The sequence below is a fragment of the Cyanistes caeruleus genome, chromosome 4 (assembly GCF_971803275.1).
Source record: "Cyanistes caeruleus chromosome 4, bCyaCae1.hap1.1, whole genome shotgun sequence".
NCBI lineage: Eukaryota > Metazoa > Chordata > Aves > Passeriformes > Paridae > Cyanistes > Cyanistes caeruleus.
In genome coordinates, this window is record NC_141704.1 from 34,752,821 (window position 1) to 34,773,674 (window position 20,854).

General features: G+C 43.8%; 1 protein-coding gene across 10 annotated transcripts in view; it reads left to right on the forward strand.

Moving 5' to 3' along the window:
• GRIN2B (glutamate ionotropic receptor NMDA type subunit 2B) overlaps positions 1–20,854 on the forward strand; it is a 218,392-nt gene that overhangs the window by 171,926 nt on the left and 25,612 nt on the right. For all 10 annotated transcript variants that reach the window (XM_086887636.1, XM_023933981.2, XM_086887641.1 and 7 more), the window contains 4 exons: positions 14,387–14,595; positions 14,912–15,083; positions 15,759–15,912; positions 18,032–18,157. In XM_086887636.1, coding sequence (XP_086743762.1) covers positions 14,387–14,595; positions 14,912–15,083; positions 15,759–15,912; positions 18,032–18,157 — 661 coding nt within the window. The remainder of the gene's footprint in view (positions 1–14,386; positions 14,596–14,911; positions 15,084–15,758; positions 15,913–18,031; positions 18,158–20,854) is intronic.

A 20,854-nucleotide genomic window follows, 5' to 3' on the forward strand; every position in this document is an offset into this window, starting at 1 on the left:
GTTCAAACCCTCATCACTTGTCTGCTCCCAACCCTCCAAGCCATGCCTCTGTTCTTTCTCCTTTGTGCCCTGAATACTGCAGACAAGTCCCTCACTTGCTTTTCTGCATTTTCTGTAGTTTAGTGGCGACTTAAATATTTATTTATGTAGAATTTGCCCCTAGGGATTGTCTTATGAATGCAGAGGAGGGGTATTGTGAGAGAAGGAGGGAATGAGCAGTCCCTAGAGGGCTCAGTGTTGTCTATTGCTGAGAGGCAGAAACTGCACGAACAGGCTTGTCCTGAAAAAGATAAATGTGCGAAAGAACAAGCACACACCTGAGCACACAAACACACACTTACACATGTATAAACACAAACAGAAAACTTGCAACTGAACGCTAAGAGAAGGAAAGCATTTGCATGAGTCAAGTGATTAGAGCCAGTCTGATCTGTTCAGTCATGGAATTTGGTCTCTTTTGATCCATAGGACACAAGCATTTTTACAGACCTGCCATCCAGAAAATGCTGCAGAAAGATATATAACGTATCAGGGATGGCCTGAGATGCTGCTTTCAAGAGCAGGCTACCATAAGCTAAAGGACAGGCTGTATATCATGGAAAATATGAGTTTCCTGAGGATTGCAAACACACTTGAATTTGCCCGTTGATTTAAGTGTTAACAATCTCTTTGTAGATAGCACATAGGAAACTCTGGAATCTTTTTTGCTGTTATGATTGATATTGCTTGAACTTTAATCATATGCAAGAGGCAGCTCAGCTTGTTGAATTCATTAATTGCTAAGGCGTAACATATTCACTTAATTGGATTCTCTGCTAGATAGAGATGTATTTATATGTATTTGTATATGTGGTTAGTGTATATATTTAGCTCCACAAAAGATGATATTAATGGAACGTTCAGGTTGCCTGGTGAAATAATCAGCAGACTGTAAGGGATAAATGTTCAGTCATAAGCACAATCTTTTCTACTGTGAAAAAGGGTAAGGCCTGGCTTACTGGATATTCTTGGCACAGCAGTAAAGCAGCCAGGCCTACAAAGTTGGCACTGAGGAAGATTTGTACTTGTATGTTCCTTGGGCTGGCTATGGGGCTCTGTCGCACCACAGCGCCTGCCTTGTCACTGAGGACTGCTGGTCAGTCTTTCTCCAAGACTGCTTCTCCTGCTCTGGTCTCAGAGACTCCCTCCATTTCCTTGTGGAAGACAGCACTGTGTTGGTGAGCCAACAGCTCTCAGCCACAGCTGGGGACCATCCTTGGAGGTGAGCTGTGAGTAGTGCAGGACAGGAGAAGCACTGTTGCCATCTGAGGAGGCTGCAGCCTCCTTCCCTCCCACCCACATCTCACCTCAGTGTGTGAAGAACTACTGTGTGGGACCTGGATGGCACAGTGCCTGCTTCATAGCCATGAGGGAGTGCTGTGGCCTCAGCTGATAGAGCTTTATGTTGAGTACAGGAGATGAGATGCATCTGCTTCCTGGAGACTGGAAGGGGCAGGGCTGAGTGCCACTGCATCAGCCTGAGCATTGCTGTGCTCCCTTTTCCAGGAAAGGTATTTTCAGAGAGCGAGGAATGACAGCTGCCTGGTCACTTGTGTCGCTTTAGTTTCCAGAGCAGGTGGAGAAAACCCAAGAATGTTCTCTTGAGCTTTAGTTAATCTCCTGCATCAAAACTTGTCCTTAGCAAGTACCATATAAAATCCTGCTGTTCCATTTAAAGCCGTTGCTCCACATGCCTGACTTGCAGTACTGCTGCTCTGTCATTAATCAGCACGATTCCCACTGCTGCCTGCCATCATGCCCAGCTGCTCTACACTAACCACCACCCTTCTATGACAGAGGTGTGATGTGGGGCGTGAAGGTGGTGCAGGTGCAGCCCTGAGCTGCATAGCTCCTCTGGAATGGATGAGTTGAGGCATATCCTTACTGTACTGACCCTTGTCATTGCTCCCAGCTGTCAGGTCCTTGTTCATGCCCCTTGCAACAAGAAACTGATTATTTGGAGGCTTTAACAGAGGGAGAGCTGAGCTTCAGGAAGCTTCAGTGGCTTGCTTAAGGTTACAGGACAAGATAACAGCCAGAACTTGGGTCCCTTCACTCCTGGGCATCTGAAGAGAAAGTGTCTGCTCTCTGCACAGCTGCTGCACAGCTGCTTGGGGCGAGTTTGCCCTGTGAAGCACAGCTACGTGTTGCCTGTGCTGGCATATGCTTGCGATGGTAACTCCATACGGTGCAGAGCAGTGCCACGGGGTGCATCAGCACAGCATGGTGCAAGGCAGCTGCGTGAGCCTGGCAAGCTGCCTCGGCTCTCACCTTGGCCTTGCTGGGCTAACATGGCTGCATGGCACCGCAAGGACTGTAACCATTGCATCCACCCCTACCGTGGTGCTTCTGCTGTGAGCTTACACAGACCAGACCAGCTTGGTCCTGTCCTCACCTTCCATGCAGGACAGCCCTCAAACCTCTCTTAGTCTCTTACGAACGTATTGCTGCGACACGAGAAACCCCTCTGCAGCATGATCTGACTGATTAGTGCCTTTCTTTTGTCTCACCTTCTGGGCATCATGACAATGAGGGACATGCCAGCTTTACCCTCTTCCACCTTTCTCCAACGCACCTTTTCCAATTTGGCTTCTGCTTTTTTTGCCTCATTCAACCTCTTGGCAAGGTCAGTGCTGCTTTTTTCATCATAAAACAGGATTGCATAATCTCTACATTGGTTGATTTTCTTGCTGTCCATTGCTGTTTCTTTATTCCTCTTTCCTCTGCCAGGGCTTGGAGATTCATGGATAGCTCTTTCTCCATCTTCACTAATACTTTCTTAGCCCATTTATTGGTTTTGTAATGGCTCGTGCACATTCAAGCTGTAGAAGCAATTACATACAGAAAATAAAACAACAGTGATTCAGTTTTTTGCTTGTGAAGTCAAGCTAGGAAATGCCAGTCTTGTTTCCCAGGCCACCTTAATTCTACTTCTTCAAGTTTCTTTGAAGTACAGGGGTTGAGGGAGGGACTCCATGGAGAGAGCTGCATGCACTCATTAATTAAAATTTGAATTGAAATGTCCACACACAGGTGGGATGGAAGAAAGGCTGAAAAGGAAACGGTAAACCTGCTATTTTCTAATACTTCAGCCTAAATAAATTACCCTTAATATAGTTTATTTTATGGTATGGTGGTGGGTTTTTCATATGTGCTGAGTTTTAATTTGTTCCTTAAGAGGAAACCCCAAAAGCTTTTCAGCAAAATAAATTGTTCATTTTCACGTATGCTGAGCTTCCAGCACTGACTGTTCAGTCCAGTGACTAACCTCCACTTGTTTCACAGACATTCATGAAAGCTCAAAGTGGTTTGCCTTTCTTCTGCATTCTGAGCAGCGGAGTGCAGGTGACCCTGAGGCACATTTAAACAGCTAGAAAAGAACCTGGATGATTTGTCCACATTTTGTGTGTAGCCTGATTGCACCTTTGCCTTTCTCTTGCTCTGCCAAAGCTGAGGTGTTGTACTTACTGTGGTACTGGTGGAGAGTCCACTGGGTTAGTTCATAAAACATTTATGCTCAGTTGCTGTTTGGACTGTCTGCCAGGATTTCTGCAAGAAAGTGACAGAAAAGAAATTGTGATTATTCAACAGTTTATAATTCAGCTAAGACAGAATAAAATTTGATAGGCCAGAGTAAAAATCATGTCCTTAGCCTCAGGGTTTTTGCCCTGCTGACTTTGAAATGCCTGTTGCAAAACATGGAGATGTTGGTTTTTCTCAGGGAACTGGCCTGAAGACTCTTGTAATAGAAAATGTCAGAGAATTTAATTACAGGCTTACTGCTTATCCCCTTATAACAGAGGTAGCTATGCAGTACACACACATTTAAATACACAAAGTCATCCACCTAATTCTAGACTGACAGAAATCATTCCATGTGTGGACTTACATGTCCTCATAAAAGATATCCTGCAACCTGCTGAGGGCCTTAGCTTTCTCTTATGTCTCCAAGACTGCCTCTGTCATGCCTGTTCTCCTACTTTTAGGCTGAAGAAATGGCACAATATCTGTTTTGTGTTGACATGTTTATCCCAAAAATGATACACATATCTTTGATAAATAGGTGTTTTATAGGTCCATCAGGTCTGAGAGAAGGGAAGAATTTTATTTTTTTAAGGCCACGCTCCCAAGAAAACAGTTCTTGGCTTAACTCTTCTTTGCTAGCTGGGGTTGGCAAATACATAGCTTCCTCTCTCCTTTCCAAATCACTGATTTCAAGGTTAACTCTCACTCCCTCCACATTCATGTCTGATTGTGCTCCTTTTGCACAAAGATGCCTTGCAGCCCAGATGGCCTCAGCTGGGCCCTTGGCAATTCTGCTTGGACTCCAAGCTCGGATGGGCTTAAGGTAACTGCTGCTGGGGGGTACCTCTGTGTCTGAGTAACTGTATGGGAAAGGAGAAAAAAATCTTTGGTAGAATCACTCCCTGATGCTCACAGAGCTACAACCAGCGTGGCAATAATGCACGTGTGCCATGAACCAGCTGTCCTGCTGGTGGGCTCTATCCTGGCTGGGCCTTCTCTGTAAGGTGTAGGTAGAGCTGGCATTAGGTCTTGTCTAATGCTCCACCCAAACTTGGCAGAATGCTGTGGTTTTCAAGCAAAGCCCAGCACTTGGCTGTAGCTGTGGGTCAGGTGGGGGGTCCTGAAACTCGTGTGGCTTCTCTTTCTGGAGTTCTTATCCATCAGGAAGTCTGTAGCTTTGGCTTCTTAGGCAGGAGTCTCCAGCTGGGGAGTGCAGCCCACACTAGCTCCTGGGAAGCCCCATCTGGCCTGGCAGTCTTGCAGAGAGGTTGATCTGCAGCTGCACAGGCAGAAGTACCCTGCTAAGTGCCACTGCCAGTGGAGATGTACAGTGCTCACACTGCTGTGGCTTGGGGCAGCAGTTCATTTCAGGACTGAGGTGGACACTGCTGGGATGCAGAAAAGCCAGTCCATATCTAAGTCAGTGGGACATGAGATAGGGGGAAATCACACTGCAAGTTACTTTCCCATCCCTGCAAGTTTTTTGACCTTTGACTGGTCCTGGCACAGAGGAACCAGACTAAAGACATGACGGAGGCAGTGGTTAGGACACAGGTCTGTGCAGTGAGGACTGTGTCCATGGTGCACAGCAGTGACAGGAGGCAGGACCATGGGTGGGTGAGTGGGAGGTAGGGTGCTGATGAGCTGGGGCATGAGGGACCACCATCCATTTCTGCTTACACAGGTGAGATAGAGGCTGTCTGCTGCTTTCCCCCACCCCCACTCCCTGTCCCATGTGTTTATTGGGGAGCACCTGAGTGGATGAAAGAAAGACGGGGGAGAAACTGAATCAGGGCATGAGGATGTTTACATGCCTTCTGCATAGAGGCAGATGAGGGAGACTGTGGATAAGAAAAGGTGCAAGAATGCAGTGAGCAGCCCCTTTAACCGTCCATGGGATAGAGGGGAAGCAGCAAGGGTGTCCCTGGTTGCTCCTATCCCTCATCTTTGCTTCCCATCCTGTCTCTTTGCAAAGCCAAGAAAAGAGACCTGGCAGAGAACCAGCATGCAGAACAGACCTGTTGTTTCAACTCAGTTTGGAGATCTGGTGGCAATTGGAGCAGTGTTTCAGTTGGCTAGCCCTGGGGATGGCCCTGGTGCACTACACAAGACTTCCTGCCATGTTCCAGGTTGAGGCAGGGCTGCAAACAGGCACCCTGAAGATTTGGAGGTAGTGGAGCTGGCTGTGGCTATGCCAGTATGAATCCAGACCCAGAATCCAGACAAAGGGTGTTCTGCAGATGAGGACAGCATTTGCAGTCAGCAGCCCAGTGCTGTCAGTGGTGGGAGAAGAAAGAAATGGGGACTTGTGGCTTTGCAATTGGTTTCCCTGGAATCTGGCTCCCAACATGTGCAGTAATTCCTCTGGAAGAGGTTTGATCCTCCCCTTTCCAGCAGTGAGAGGAGAGCTGAGCACCCTGCGTCTCTCTGCCAGAGGGGCGTGCGTACAGCCGTGCCAGTGCTGCTCTTGGCAGGCGTGCACCGCTGCACAGGGGCAATGTGGGGCTGCCAGGCAGAGGGCAGGGGCTCTGACTGTGGGGTGAGGAGGTATTTCACCCACTGTGACACCCCCCACTGAAAGGTGAAGGATCTCTCTCTCTGGTATTCTCAGAGATGCTTTTCAAGCAGTGCCTTCAGTCTTGCTTGCACAGCACAGAAAACAGTGAGATTTAGGTAACTCACCCCCTCTCTTTATGTTTTCTCCTCTCCTAACCCTTCTGGGGCTGGCTTCAACATTTAGCTTTTCTCAGCACAAGGAAATGGCTTTGGCCTTCTTCTGCATCTGCATTTTTGAGCATTTCTTCAGATCCCAAGAGATTCTGGGAGAGATATTCAATCAGTGTAAAGAGTAGGTGTCACTGCACACGTGTCAGGGTTTTGTACACCACTGTACCGAACCCCTGTAGCAGCCAAAACTCTAAGCTGTCTCCCAGACTGCAGAGTGAATTGGCAAGCATCCCTCCCTCTGTGTAACATGCTTTAGGGGGGGAAAAAAAAAATTCCGAGTGAAAGAAATGAAAACTCAGCAAAATGAAACTCAAACCCAGAACTCAACAGGGAAAGCCAAGGGGAAAAATCATTAGATAGGGCATTACATGCATGGACACGTACTGGATGCAGACACACACCTGCACAATGCGGATGCACTCCTAGAGACTGCAAAATGCTTACATAAAGCATTTAGATGCCTATACATGCACATAAAAATACATTTTCTTTAAAACCTTTGTGGCTCCTGAACCGCCTGGGACACAAAACATGCAATCTTACCAGTACCCCTGCCTCACAGTTCTGCAAAAGAGAGCACTAGAGATGCTCAAGGTGAAACCTTCTTTCACCTTAGATGAACAATGATGGAGACAGTATAAGCTTCCCCAACTTTAGATTTTATTTACCAAACCAGAATCAGAAAAGACTGTTCTTGCTGGAATTTGGGACATTTATTGAGCTCCCCTGTCCTCACACAGTCATTTCAGAAGGGCATGATGGCTCTAAGTATGCAACACTATTAAGTAAGAGTCTGAGTCAGGTGCTGTCACTGCCTGTTAGCTGAAGGTGGGTTATGTTGGATGGTAGTCAGTTTTCAGTATTTGTTAAGATATAAATTTTGTTCTAATTCTTCTTCCCAAATCCTAACACCTGATTTGCCCCTGCTAGAAGCTTAGAGTTACATTCTCCAGCCTACTCAGATCATAGCCCCCGCTACCATTAACAGCTTCCTCTCTCCTCATGTCTCCTATTTATGCCTGTGCTGATTGCAGTCTGCATTTCCATAAATCATGGCTATGTATGCATCAAGTAGCACTGAGGTCCTTGAATAACTGTGCCCCCCTGGCATCCCTGCTGCTCCGGCCTGAGCCAGCCTTGCCTGGATGAACCACTTTTTGGGATAGAGCACTATCATCTCCCAGAGGGGCTAGTTTTATATCTCTATTGAATTCTTGGTGCCTTCTGGTTTGGAGGAATGATTTAGCAAGGTAAACTCTTTGGCATTCTCACAGCTCTGATCTTTTTGTGATACCAGTGGACCCCCATAGTTCACAGACTTTGCAGAAGTCAGAAGTGCTCAAAGTACACCTCATTAACCTTCTCTGGCTAATCATGGCAGGGGACAGGACCTTAGCAACTGCAAAAGGCATATAAATGCACCAGGAAATAAATGTTTCAGCAAAAATGGCAAGAGTTGTGTAAATGCCAGATCTCAGTGAGATGGAAGACAGTGTTTCTGCAAAGAGCTTTTATTCCCAGAATGAGTTGTAAAGCAGGAGCAAGACTCACCCTGTCTGTATTCTAAGCTCAGCCTCTCTCCTTCTGGCATATGCTAGGTGCTGTATAAATATAGAGGGGAGAAAATCACACCATCTCCTGCAGCCTACATTTTTAATTGAAAGGCTATTAGAAGCAATTCCTGCTTTTGCAGGTGCAGTCAAGAAAGCATCCTTCCCCAGGTGGTTGTGGAAGGTGAACTTGAGGTTCAGGAAGGAGTGTTGTTTTTGTGTTAATTAATTTTGCGTGTGGAGCATTCACAACCATTTCTTGTCTGCTTTGGCTGATGTGGCTAATTAATCACCTTAAAGTGTCTGTAAACAGGGGATTTTTGCTCTTTGTGGCATCTCTTTTCCACCTGCTGTAGACCAGCCTATGTGAGGATACAGACCTGTAGCATCGCAGGAATTATACTTTTGGTAGTGGGTGTGATGTCAGCACTGTGAGAGTCATAACTTAACCAGCTTGGGTGAAGGCTAAGAGGAATGTTTTATTCTCAGGGCACTAGAGAAGGTATTGCTGCTGAATGAGGGAAGTAGGAGCAAAGGAGTTGGAGGTATCATTAGCATGAGTCTTTGTGTTCATGTGGGTTAGCTGGGGGACAGAGATACGATGATTAAGACTGAATTTTGACATTTGCAGACTGAAAAATTGAGGGGAAAAGGCTTTTCACAGTGGAATTCCTCCTCTTGATTCTGCTTACTTATAGTCACTGGACTGGAAAGGCTCATCTGGTCCCATCCCTCTGCTCTAGGCAGCAAAATCATATAGCCCTATACAATCCAGTTGTGCTTCTTCTTGACCCCATTTTAGTTGTTTTCACAGCTACTTTTGGGCAGCTGTTTCAGAACTTTCCCCTCTGTGGTTAAAATCTATCCTATTTTCAAGGGAAATTTTCTTACAATCAGTTGGTCTTTTTACCGGCATTGTTTTTCCTGCTTAAAAATCTCTTTTCTCCCTTGTGTATCTGTCCCCCCTTTATTTATCCAGAGCAGTCATATCCCCTCTTGGCTTTCATTTATCTAGGTTAGACAAGCTTTTTAATCTCCTTCTTTAGGACCGGCTCTTGGTTCTCCTAATTGCTCAATCCAAGGTTATTTCTGATAACTAGCTTTTTTGTAAGGTTCCTTGCTGCTTTGCCCAAACTGTGTAAAGCATCACGACCTATTGCCTGTTGAGTAATTTTGGGCTAAAGAAATATGCCACCTATCAGATCCAGAAAAAGAAACATCAGGGTGCTGCTGTGAAAATTTGCATTTGTTCTCCATCTAATCTCTGTGAAGCTAAAGACTCCCATAATAACTTAGTTCCTGATAAAATTTCTCTTTAGAAACAGTAATGACATCTCTATCCAGACTGAAAGCCAAGCCTGTGGAGCTGTAGATCTCTGTAGTTCGGTCCTCATGGAATATCTTGCACCAGCCTTCCAAAATCTATTTCAATCCAAAATGATTCTACTTTATTTATGCATGATTTATTTATTCACAGTGTACTGCAGCATTGAGGTTACAACGTTGCAGCATCCCTTAAGTCCACCTTTATTTTATGTACCCTGAGTAATGCCTACTTCCATTGGCAGTGTCCCAGTTATAACTGCTATTTCTATGGTTCTTCTAGAGTAGCCCTTTTCAGGTCCTGCCCAGTTGTTCTGGTTTTCACATGTCCTCATTCAGGATCTCTACCAATTCTACCGACAAGAACCTTATTTCTCCTTGGACTTGTGCTGCTTCCCAGAGGGCTTAGGTATGCTTCTCCATCAGCTATATTACCAATAACAGTCCTATTTTCTTCCTCTTGTCCAACATACTACCTTTACCTTTTCTATATTTGATCTTCCATTTTCATGTATATAAATCAGGTGTAAAAGTTATGTAAGAATTTTCCAAAGATAAAAGACAGGAAGTTTTCACATTTATACAGTTATACACATTTATACATTTCATGTGTATACCATTAATAGATACACGCTGTGTATGTTCCCTCGTCTAGCTCTAGCTACATGTGTATGTCTCTTCTCACTTCCGCAGTATCTGTGAGCCTTGTGGCCTCTTCTGTGTTTATCTTCCCACTGTACCCCAGATGTAAAAACATGCCATTATCTCAGTTTTACACAATGTGGAGCCACAAGGGTGCAGATCGGATTACAGAGATTCTTAGTGGAATAGGGAATTTCTGCCTCCTAATTCATGCTCTCTGTTGTTGCTTTAGTGCTTCCCCACTGGAATGAATAAACTCCTCAGCTCCTGGGAAAAAAGAAATAAAAGAACCAATAATAAGGGAGGAAACATTGAGCTTTTGGGAAAATGCAAAAAGCAGTTCAAGTCCTAAGTGGGTTTGGAATGGTTTTTTGTTTTTTTTTTTGTTCTGCAGATGAAACCGAATCCCTTTTGTTCCTTTTGCATTTTTTCTATAGCGGGGTGGGGAGAGCTGGAATTGAGATAAGATTGTAAATGAAAAGAGAATGGTGCAAGGCATGGTGCAAATAGGAGCCTGAATAAAATAATAACTATCAGGAGACTTTGCCTAGCTAGTTTTCCTCCAGCCTGTTGAAAAAAGAGCACCAGAAGGTTCAGGCTCTCTTCTGAACCTTCACCCTAAATACCCAGTGCAATGTTGCTGAGTACCTTGCCTAAGAACTGTATCTGAGCATTTCTGATTTAGTTCAGAACTGTATTCTCCTGCCTAGCCCTTGAAAACCAAATTTCTAGGAGGTTTTAGTTTTCCATCTGTTGACACTAGTTATAGGTCTCTCCAGATGCTCTTGTGTTTTGAAGTCCTACTGTGCCATATTAGGAGGAACTCAGGGATTTACTTCTGCCTTTGTTGGAACAAATGATTTTGGAAATCCATGGGAGTAGATTGTACTTGTCCATACTACCCATCTGGGTAAGGATTTTGTAAATTGTGAGACTGGATGCTTGTCATTTGAATAGGTGTCTGCTTTTGCCAATGTAGCTTATAAGATAGACACTGAATGAGACTATCAGCTCCTCTCTGTTAAAAATATCTTACTGACCTGATAACACTGGAAAGAGCACATGTAGGAGAATAAGGAAATACACCCTTCTGATATAAACTGCAGCAGGAAGATTTAGGTTAGACATCAGGAGAAAAACCTCACTTTTTAATGGGAAGGATAGCTAAGCACTGGAATAGATTGCTTGCAGAGACCATGGACTCTTTGTCAGTGTAAGGACAGGTTAGAGAAACATCCACCACAAATGGCTGTTACAAGCCTTAGCTTCCCTTGGGAGGAGAGAAAAGCCTCTGTTAAGAATTAGTTTCAAGGAGCTAATGTGATGCACCTTTCATTAAAGATGCGTATTAACATACTGCAGAACTCTTTTATTCTGGCTGCATTATACCGCGGTTAAGGCAAATTGCCAGCTGGCTGGAAGGCTTTCAGAAGGTTCCCACTTGTTTTCCCCTTGCATAGGCAATCTTGCCTTTTGTCTGTATGGGATAACTTATATGCTTAGACAAACAAATTGCGTATGTGATTAACTTTCTGGCTTACAATAATTCTCCCTTTCTTTCTTTGCAAATGTGTTGGACTTCTACTTCCAGTCTTGTTATCCAAAATAGGATCTTATATTTAAGGTAAAGATTAGCTACTCCCCTCCCTCAACACCTCCAAATTCATCCCCAAACCAAGCTGACTACTTTCTGAGCAAGATCAGATAGAGCAAGGGACAGTTAAGGTGAAATTCTGCCAGGAGCTGTGTCCTGGCATAAAGTAACATTACATAGGGATTGGAGAATATGATTAGAAAGGAGTTTCTATAGATCCCTAGTATCTTTACTTTTACTGATTCTGTGACCCTTCAGGGCTCCTAGTGGGAGTTTGGATGACTAGGCTGATTAGAGAACACCCAACGGGTCATGAAACTGCAGGGTGACAAATATGAAGGATGCCTGGGATAGTTTATTTTTCCTATTTTTGCTGAGGCAAGCACTCATCAAAATCCAAGTAATAACAGTTCATAGGCTGTTAATACAAAGTACCTGAGACTTCAGAAATGCCTTGCTCCTCTCTGCACAGCTTGGTAGGTTATATTCTTTAGGAGTAGGCATCTTTACCTAACCAAATCTGTGACTTTTAATTCTGCTAACTTCTGTCCCTACAGTGAATTGCTTCTTCCCTCTCATGGCAGATTATCTAGCATATGATACACATTTGTGTGTACTTTATCTTGCATTGTCTCCATCCTCTGCACATGTAGTGTTTCTTATTGCCCATATGTTGCTTATGCCCATCCTTTTTAACTATGTGTATATACATTTGACCTTTGCTTGCATGTAAAGAAGTCTGACCTCTTTTAATTCATTATGATTTTCTGACTTTTCTTATTCATATCTGTACATGTATGGAGTTAAATGGTGTGTCTGATTGTTCAGGTTAGCAATAAAATGTAACATTTGCATATATTTTTGAGACTATCCATAGCTGATTTGGAGATTTAGGTCAGAACATTTACTTACATCCTGTTTTTCTTCCTCTTTGGACAATTTAGAATGATTTTATTGGGATAATAAGGAATGGATGTGTATTACTGTATTTGCAGGTGAGATGATTTAGTGCACAGAAGGCTATGGCAATGCTGTCATTGTTATCCTAATTTCATAATGTTTCTGTGTAGTACAACACTGTGAGACGTGCTTGGCACACAGCCTTATGAACTCCCCTTTCTGTCCCAGAGAACTGGGTAATTATGGGTTGGGTTTGCCTATCTGATCTAATTTATCACTTAGGGGGTTATATCATGCCTGTTACTGAGATATCTAAGTGCTGCTGAGATTCTGTGAGATGTCTCTTTCATCAACCACTTATTTCTATGATAAGTTAATGTTACTGAGCTGAAAACTGGGCTGTTCCTGTGCAGCATCTTAATCACTGGTCCATGCTGAGCCCCGTGTGGCAGTTACTACTTTTGGGGATTTGAGCTCAGTTACTTGAGAGCTAAAGTAGCACTGCAGAAATCTCTGGCTCAGATGATGATAAATTGACCTGCTTGGTGAATGAGTGGGAAGTCTAAGGCTGAGCAGACCCTGGGTAAGCATGCGAGTCTATGCTCTTTTTTCCCTTAGAAATTCACTTTCCACATCCAGGGTTAGAAGCATGAGTACAGACCATCTCCATGGGTGGAGGGAGCATTAAGGGCAAGCTCTTCTTGGCATGCTTTCCCTTTGGGAAGGCAAGACCAGCTGCCCAGACACTGTGCTCATCCTTTTACAACCCCCCCTGCCTTGTGCTCACTGGGGTGTTGTGTTCACCCTGCGCAGGGATGGGCGATGGATATGGAAACTGCTGTCTCTAGGTGATTTCTTCTGCCTTTCTTCTCCCCCAGGAAGCCCTCAGAGTGGATTTTTCTTTCATGGCCAGATGAAGTGTTTGTTTGTTTTGAAGGTGACAAGTGTTTTATGTGAATTCTGGATACTCTCAAATGCCAAACCCCAGCTGGGCTTTGAATTTCACAGATTAACCACTGACACCTAATGAGCCTTTAATAAGTGTTTCTCCCTCCCATTCTGTCATTTAAATAAATAAATGACTGAAATTTGGGGGTGGTAGGAGGGGTGTTGGATTGGAATAGAATGAAGCTTTTCTGTTTACCCACCAAGCAGGTACACCGCTAAGAGCAGTCATGCAAGCTTCCCACACACCCACACTGCCTCTGCCATCAAGTCAGCATGTCTCAGTCCTGGCTTGGAGGACTGGCTTTGAGGATCATGCAGGACACCTTCTTCTAAGGCCCAGTTTGCTTCACCCTCTCAGCTTTGGTTGCCAGCCAAGGTGCTAATTACTGTCAACTGTGATGGTGGGAGGGGGAATTGAGAACAAAGGCAAGACTTTGATAGTTGAAAGTACAGTTGATGTTCAAGTTTTCTCTTTTCCTGGATTTTTTTTTTTTTTTTTTTTTTTTCCAAGAAATGGTTTGCCTGGGCAGTGGGTGAGCTTACATGTATTGTCTCTTTAAGGACTGCAGAGGCTTCTAAAGAAGCTTTCTTTCTTAGCAGCAGGTATAAGATAATTGAGTCCCACCCCCTTTTTGACTACTGAAGATATGATCTCTATTCACTTAGGAAACAGAAAATTAAGTGTTCTAAAACTGCAATAGAAATTTATGAAAGTTATGAGATTTAGGGAAAAAAAGCAAGATATAAAAACACCATAGATACTCTTTGGTATTAATTTTCATCAGTCAGAAACATAAAACAATTCCTCATTTCCAGCTAAGGTATGTAACCAAGTCATAGTGTTCCTCTTGTTTGGCTGAAAAAGGTGAAGGACAGAGGTCTGCTTGACCACAGTTACAGTATTCCTGTGGTTATCCACTCACTCTCCCAGAACTGCAGAGATCTTTCTTGTTCTGCACTTCCCTCTTGTTTGAATCCACTTACTCAGAGCCTTCTCCCCAGAAATGTCCCCATCTTACATGAGTCATGAGTATGGGTACCCCAAAATGGTCTTCTTACCCAGTCCTGCAGTAGCTGTGGCTGATGCAAAGGGATGGCACAATTAGAAGTCTGTCATCTGTGGTTTGTGTCTCCGCAGGTGGGGAAATGGAAGGAAAAAAAGTTGCAGATGAAGTATTACGTGTGGCCACGCTTTGAGCTGTATCCTGACTCTGAGGAACGTGAGGATGATCACCTGAGTATCGTGACCTTGGAAGAGGCGCCATTTGTCATTGTGGAGAACGTGGACCCCCTAAGTGGCACCTGCATGAGGAACACGGTCCCTTGCCAAAAACGCATAGTGACTGAGTATGCACCCCTGTGTTTTTCTGCTCATCTTGGGCTCTCCATTCTCGGCAGAATGTAAAGTGTCTGTTGAGCCAATACCATCATAATCTATAATCCTTTTTAGAAAATCACCTCCATTTGCCCAGCCTGTCCCACGTCCATTCATGATGGATCCCTTTGGGCAAATCATTGTAGTGTTCCCCTTCACCCTCTTGCACAGATAGGACAATATAAATTGTCCCCATTATGTAGTGGGAGGGGGAATCCAAACTGACAACAGAGGGGAATTACAGGAGTTTCTTCTCGTCTTTTAACCCATTATTATTGTGATGTTCAGGAACAAAACTGATGAAGAGCCAGATTACATGAAGAAATGTTGCAAGGGGTTCTGCATAGACATCCTCAAGAAAATCTCAAAGTCTGTCAAGTTCACCTATGACCTCTACTTGGTGACTAATGGCAAGCATGGAAAAAAGATCAATGGGACGTGGAATGGAATGATTGGAGAGGTCAGCAGCAAAGGGAGGGCATGGTGGGCTTCAACTCTGGGCTCAGTGATGTAGGTCAGGTCTAGCCTCCCATCATTATTGGGTCCACTTCTGAGGTGGGGACAGAAATGGAAGAGACTGTGGAAATGACTGGCCTGCATTCTCTCTTGGCACTGAGTGAATTAATCTGCTCTGACACTCCGACCATGACAACCTTTCTTGTCTGACCATTAATTATTATTCTCTATGGTCTCACAAATTTGGTCTACACAGTCTTAGAAAGAGGCTGATATCCATTCACCACGGCTGCTGCAACCTAGATTATGCTTAGGTTGTATATAAGGTGAATAAAGAATGAAATAAGACTTTGCAGTGTTAGAGGGAGGAAAAAGCAAGGACAGAAAAATGAGATAAGACGTCTTCTCCGTGGATGATGTGTTTATCCTAAGACCTCTGTGGATTTATTTTTTGTACACATACCAGCTTTGAGGGGAAGATTAATGTCTATAGGTTTTCTGAAAGAAGAAGGTGTCCTGATGAAAGATTAGAAAGGAGAGATGTTACAAACAATATAGGGAATGGGATTATAGGAGTAAAAGGATTGTGTTGAAAGGCAAGAGGATGAGAAAGGGCTTGACTGTGGTGCTTGAGGGCTACCTCGTGTCTATGTGTGATCTCTTTCTTTCCTTCCTCCAGGTTGTCACCAAACGGGCCTATATGGCTGTGGGATCCCTCACCATTAATGAAGAACGTTCAGAAGTAGTGGATTTCTCTGTGCCCTTCATTGAGACGGGAATCAGTGTCATGGTGTCACGTAGCAATGGAACTGTCTCACCTTCTGCCTTCTTAGGTACTGTTTCAATCTAAAATTAAAACTTCAGCCAGTGGTCATAAAAAAAAATAGGTGAAGGTTGCTGGTGATTCTTAGCCTGAGAGCTCTTTTTTGGGAGTACCTGTGGGACAGGTGTATAAAAATATACTGTGATGTTTTAGAACTGAATCCCAGGCAAGTAAAATCCAGGCAAATGCAAGTGCAAATAGGCACTGCCTATGAGTTCCAAGCCAAGGCATTTTTCAGCAATTGTATGCCTAATCCTAGAAAAACTGGGCTTGCTCATGAGACAGAGAACATATATGGCTATGAAAATTCAGAATTTTAGAAATCCATAATGTGCTTAAACAGGTGGAGGGGAAATAGAACACAGCAGAAATAATTTGTAACAGAACATATAGGAATTTAGTTGCTAGGTAAAAACCATTAAGACAGTAAATACTGTGAAAACTCAGCAAAACAAGACTTAGGTATTGTGAAAACCTGGCGAAGCAGAAACTGTGGCTCCAGAAACCAGCCAGGCACAGGTGGTTTTTGGTCTGGTCAGACTGACATGGGAGAGAGCCAAACCTCCACCGTGCCTGACCAGAAGTGAAGGTCAAACAGCAAACACCGAGGTCGACTTTCGGCCTGTCTCCCCAAGCCCCCAGGAGGTGTAGCAGCTAATTATAATCCGAAGCAAGAGAAGGCAGAGTGGGTGGGCAGGGAGGTGTGGGCTTGTGGGATCAGTGTGTATTTATACCTGGAGCTGTCTTGACCAGGTACGCATAGTTTGGAGGAGCTATCCCCTCATGCGTCCCAGCTGGAAATAAGACATACCGCTTTACAATTTCTGTTGAAAAGTCCTTATTCTGCAAATCACTCAGAGCTGTCACATACACCGCAGCACGTGGCTTCCCAGTGACTCAACTAATGGTATGTTCAAGGAGTGTAGGCCAGAAAAAAATTTATTCAAACCTTATAGCTGGGATACCGTAATGCTTGGTGATAGCAATTGGCAATAAATAGCTGCAAATTGAGAGACATTATTTGTAAAGGCGTTGTTAACTTGACCCTCCCTTGACACCTAGTAGAAGTCAGACAACTAATAGACCTTTTCAAGAACAGTTGAGCCATCGGTTTTGTGCTGACACTGTGTCTTACAATAAAGGCATTTCTAATGTCCTTCAGCAATGGAAGGTGATCAGAGAATACAGAAATGATACTGCATTTCCTCAAGACATTCATGTCTTCCTAGTGTCTACTATTTGACTTTATAAAATACTTTATGATGTTACAAACACAGTATATAAGCGATATAGTTATTGTCTGCTCTCTGCCAGAATCCTGAGAATGTTCACAAACAGAAATACTTTTATATGGGTAATGATGTTTTCCCAGACCTTTTTAAATGTGAGTTTCATGACTACTAACTCTTCAGGAGGTTTTCCTTTAGCAAGTTCACCAATATTGCTGGGGTATGTAGAAGCAATGTTAAAGTTACCTCCAGAATTTTAAACTGCAATTTAACTGAAGTTGCAATATTGGCTATACTCTGGAGCAAAGTTCTTTCTTTCTTTGATCTGGTTCAGTCCTATCTTTTTCTGTTCAGGCTGGGAGAAGGGGAAAACCTGGCAGAGATCAAATACTTGCAGAACATGAACACTAACATTTCTAGAATGAGCCAGTGTTCCCATTGCTAGAGGGATGGAATACTAAAAATCCTACTGTCATTATGGCTGAACCTTAGAATTTTGGAGATGCTCTTTGGCTCGCTAACATCTTGAAAGTTGGATGCTTGTCTGACACTCTGCCAGTTCTGCCTGATTTTCCCCACTCTCTCCAGATGGTGCTGGAGGACTTCCTGGGAACAATCTTTTATCAATGTGTTTTATTTTATCAATGCATGCCACAATGGCTGTGTGTGGTTCCAGATGGAGCCATATGTCACAAATGTAACAGTACGATGGAATACAGTCATTACAGAGACAGAAACTGCAGTTTTCCCATTTCAAGAAGTTTTTCAGAATCAGGTTGAAGACTTTGTTCTAACTTCTGCTTTTCCCCAACCCAGTTTGCCCGACACTGGGCTTCTCTGGAGAGCAGAGGAGGTGAGGTGTTATCAGGTCTTTCATCATGGTTTTCTCTTCCTCTCCAGAACCTTTCAGTGCTGACGTATGGGTGATGATGTTTGTGATGCTGCTTATCATCTCTGCGGTGGCTGTCTTCGTCTTTGAGTACTTCAGCCCTGTGGGCTATAATCGGTGCCTTGCTGATGGCAGAGGTAAGGGGAGCTGTTTCTTGCTATGGTACCCTCTGGTTTCCAATCTCCATTTGTTCGTTGGGGTGTTCCTTTGCCTTGAACAGAGTATGGATCTAGCCCACTCTGAGCTCTGCATTCAGACTAAAGAGGACATGGATGGAGGCAGCAAAAAGGCTCTGAAGAGAGCAGATGTGTATAATGGATAATTTGCTTGGCGTGAGAGACGGAGCTGTGTTGCCTTTCATGTCTAAAGCACATACCAGCTCCAACTTGTTTCTCATTGAAGGAGAATGGGCCCTGGTAGCCAGTGCTGGCAGGGCTTACTATGCTGCACTCTCTGAGACAATCATAGGGCTCAGCACTGTCAATCCATCCTTCAGTGCTATATCTCCCTGGAGAGCAAGCCACTCTGCTGGCCTCCCAGCGTAGTGCTATGTCCTCCAGAATCCACGTCTGTCACCTGGTCGGGTCCTTCCCCTACTTGCCTTTCTGGCTTCCTAAGACCAACTTGAGAGAATGGCAAACTCATTTCCTTGGGAGTGGATAAAGAATTATTTTTCAAGGGCAGCAGGAAAGTTGGGAACAAGCAAGTGATCCATCTCTGTGGTTCTGATCTTCAGAAGGCAGCCAGATTAATTAAAGAAAGGCTGTCTGTCCTTCCTAAGATGCAGCCTTTTTTCCTTTTATTGACATGAAAACAGCAAGTTGAGGCTTCTGTCACCTGCATATCTTCACCCCCTGGTGAATCAGCCCTTCAAACCTTTCTGGTTTATTGGTTCATACAGAATAGTGGGAGAGAGACAGTTACTGGAAAATGCACTCATTTACTCCCAAGTCTAGTGCTTTGAGTGAATTTATGCCATCAAATTAAAGAGGAGTGAAAATAAAATGTGTTAATGAGAATGCAGGCAGAACCACATACATGGGGAAGTGGAGAACTTGTCTCTTAACGTGAAGCTGTGGAGGGCCTTTATGGGACCTGATCACAACCCCATGGGTCTGTGGACACAAGTACTGAGAAACCTGAGGAGGTATGAATACAGATGTGGAACTGGAAACAGTTTTTAATATGGGTGTGCAGTTGTTAAGTTAGCCGAACTGCAGCTACAAGTATCAATATTTCTGAGTAATTATGAAGATTATGGCATGATCAGACAGATATTATCCCTGTGAGATGAAATATGAAGATACAGAAAGCTGCTGCAGAGACTGCAGTGCTGATTTTGGTAATGAGAACCCTGGCTAATGTTACTTTGGCTGCATTTGAACTATGACAGTATGCCCCTGACAGTATGTCTCAAACACCTGCATTTTCTCTTTATGGATAGCAAGACTTTTGGATTGGAATCTCCCGTTACAATCTTGGTTAGTGTCCGACAAAGTAATTTTGGAAGCACCTGGGGTGATCAGTGGAGAGAGGAAGGCTTTTAGAAGGGAACTTCTCAAGATTTCCTTCTACCTTATAGTCCCCACTGATGTTTTCCAGGCCATTCACCTTGTCCTAGTTAGGGGTCACCCCAGGACACACCTGTATATCTTAGGACACATTATTAGGTAGAGAGGGATATAAAAATACCACTCCAGCATGTAAAAAGACAAAGACTGCCAAACCATGTTTCTCTTAGGAACTTTATCTCCCTGGAATTTAAAGGCACCAGTTTTTCCAGGTGATGATTCTGCTCTGAACTTGGTGTGCAGTTCCCTAGGTGAAAAATGAGCCCCTTGCATGGTTCGGTTGTATTTAGGGTAACACTTTACCTAACTAAATTTAGGTTTAGTGTTTCCAGATGATCTATGCTATTTGCTGCTCAGAGGTTTGGAGAGGCATGTCAAAACTTACTTCCCTTTTGCTGTTTTGCTGGAGTCAGTCTTAACAGGCAGCAGCACTAGGATACAATCAGCCTGCCTGAGGAGAGAAAGCATGGGATGCCAATCAGGTTGGCACCATTGGAGAACGGACAAGATGCTTGAACTGTGCCATTCATCCTAAGAGGATCTTCTCAGTGTCCCAAGAGTGATCACATCTGCATTCTTCCTGTCAGCATTTCTTGTGCTCAAGTTGAGGAAATTCTGGGTTAGGTTCTCACTAATGGAACCAGCATGTGCTGGGGATACAAGATTGCTGGGAGATACATGCCATTTCACATGTTTTCAGATCTAGTACTTCATTAACACACATGGCTTCTGGGGTATGAGTGAGCTTCCACACCAAAAAGTGAATGATGGGAAAATAGGAGCTTTGAAAACACTGGATCTGCTCCTGGACTATCTGGGGCAGACTTGCAGATTTTCTTAAGGTGGAACAAGTATATATCACTGTCATATACCTTAGACACAAAATACGGGAAGAGGGAGCTGTATTCTTCTCTGGTTCGTGGATCTTTAACAGACTGAGTAATGAAACACTTGTGCAGAAGTATTTGTAGAGCCCTGTTGTTTCAGATGGTGCTCTTCCTTGTACCTTTAGATATACAGTAAGAACCATGTTTTACACAGGTGTATGCTGGGAGTTTGAGAACATCACTCTTGAACAGCTGGAAATGAGGAAGAGAATATTTCTAAGCAAATTCTATTTCTGGGGACAACGCTTCAACCAAAATTAAATGTTTGGGCTTCTAGATACTTCAATCAAATGAAAAAAAATGCCCTCATATAAGGTTTCAGTGGAAATCAATCATTGAGATAGAAAAAATATGGAAACCTGAGGACATTTTTAAG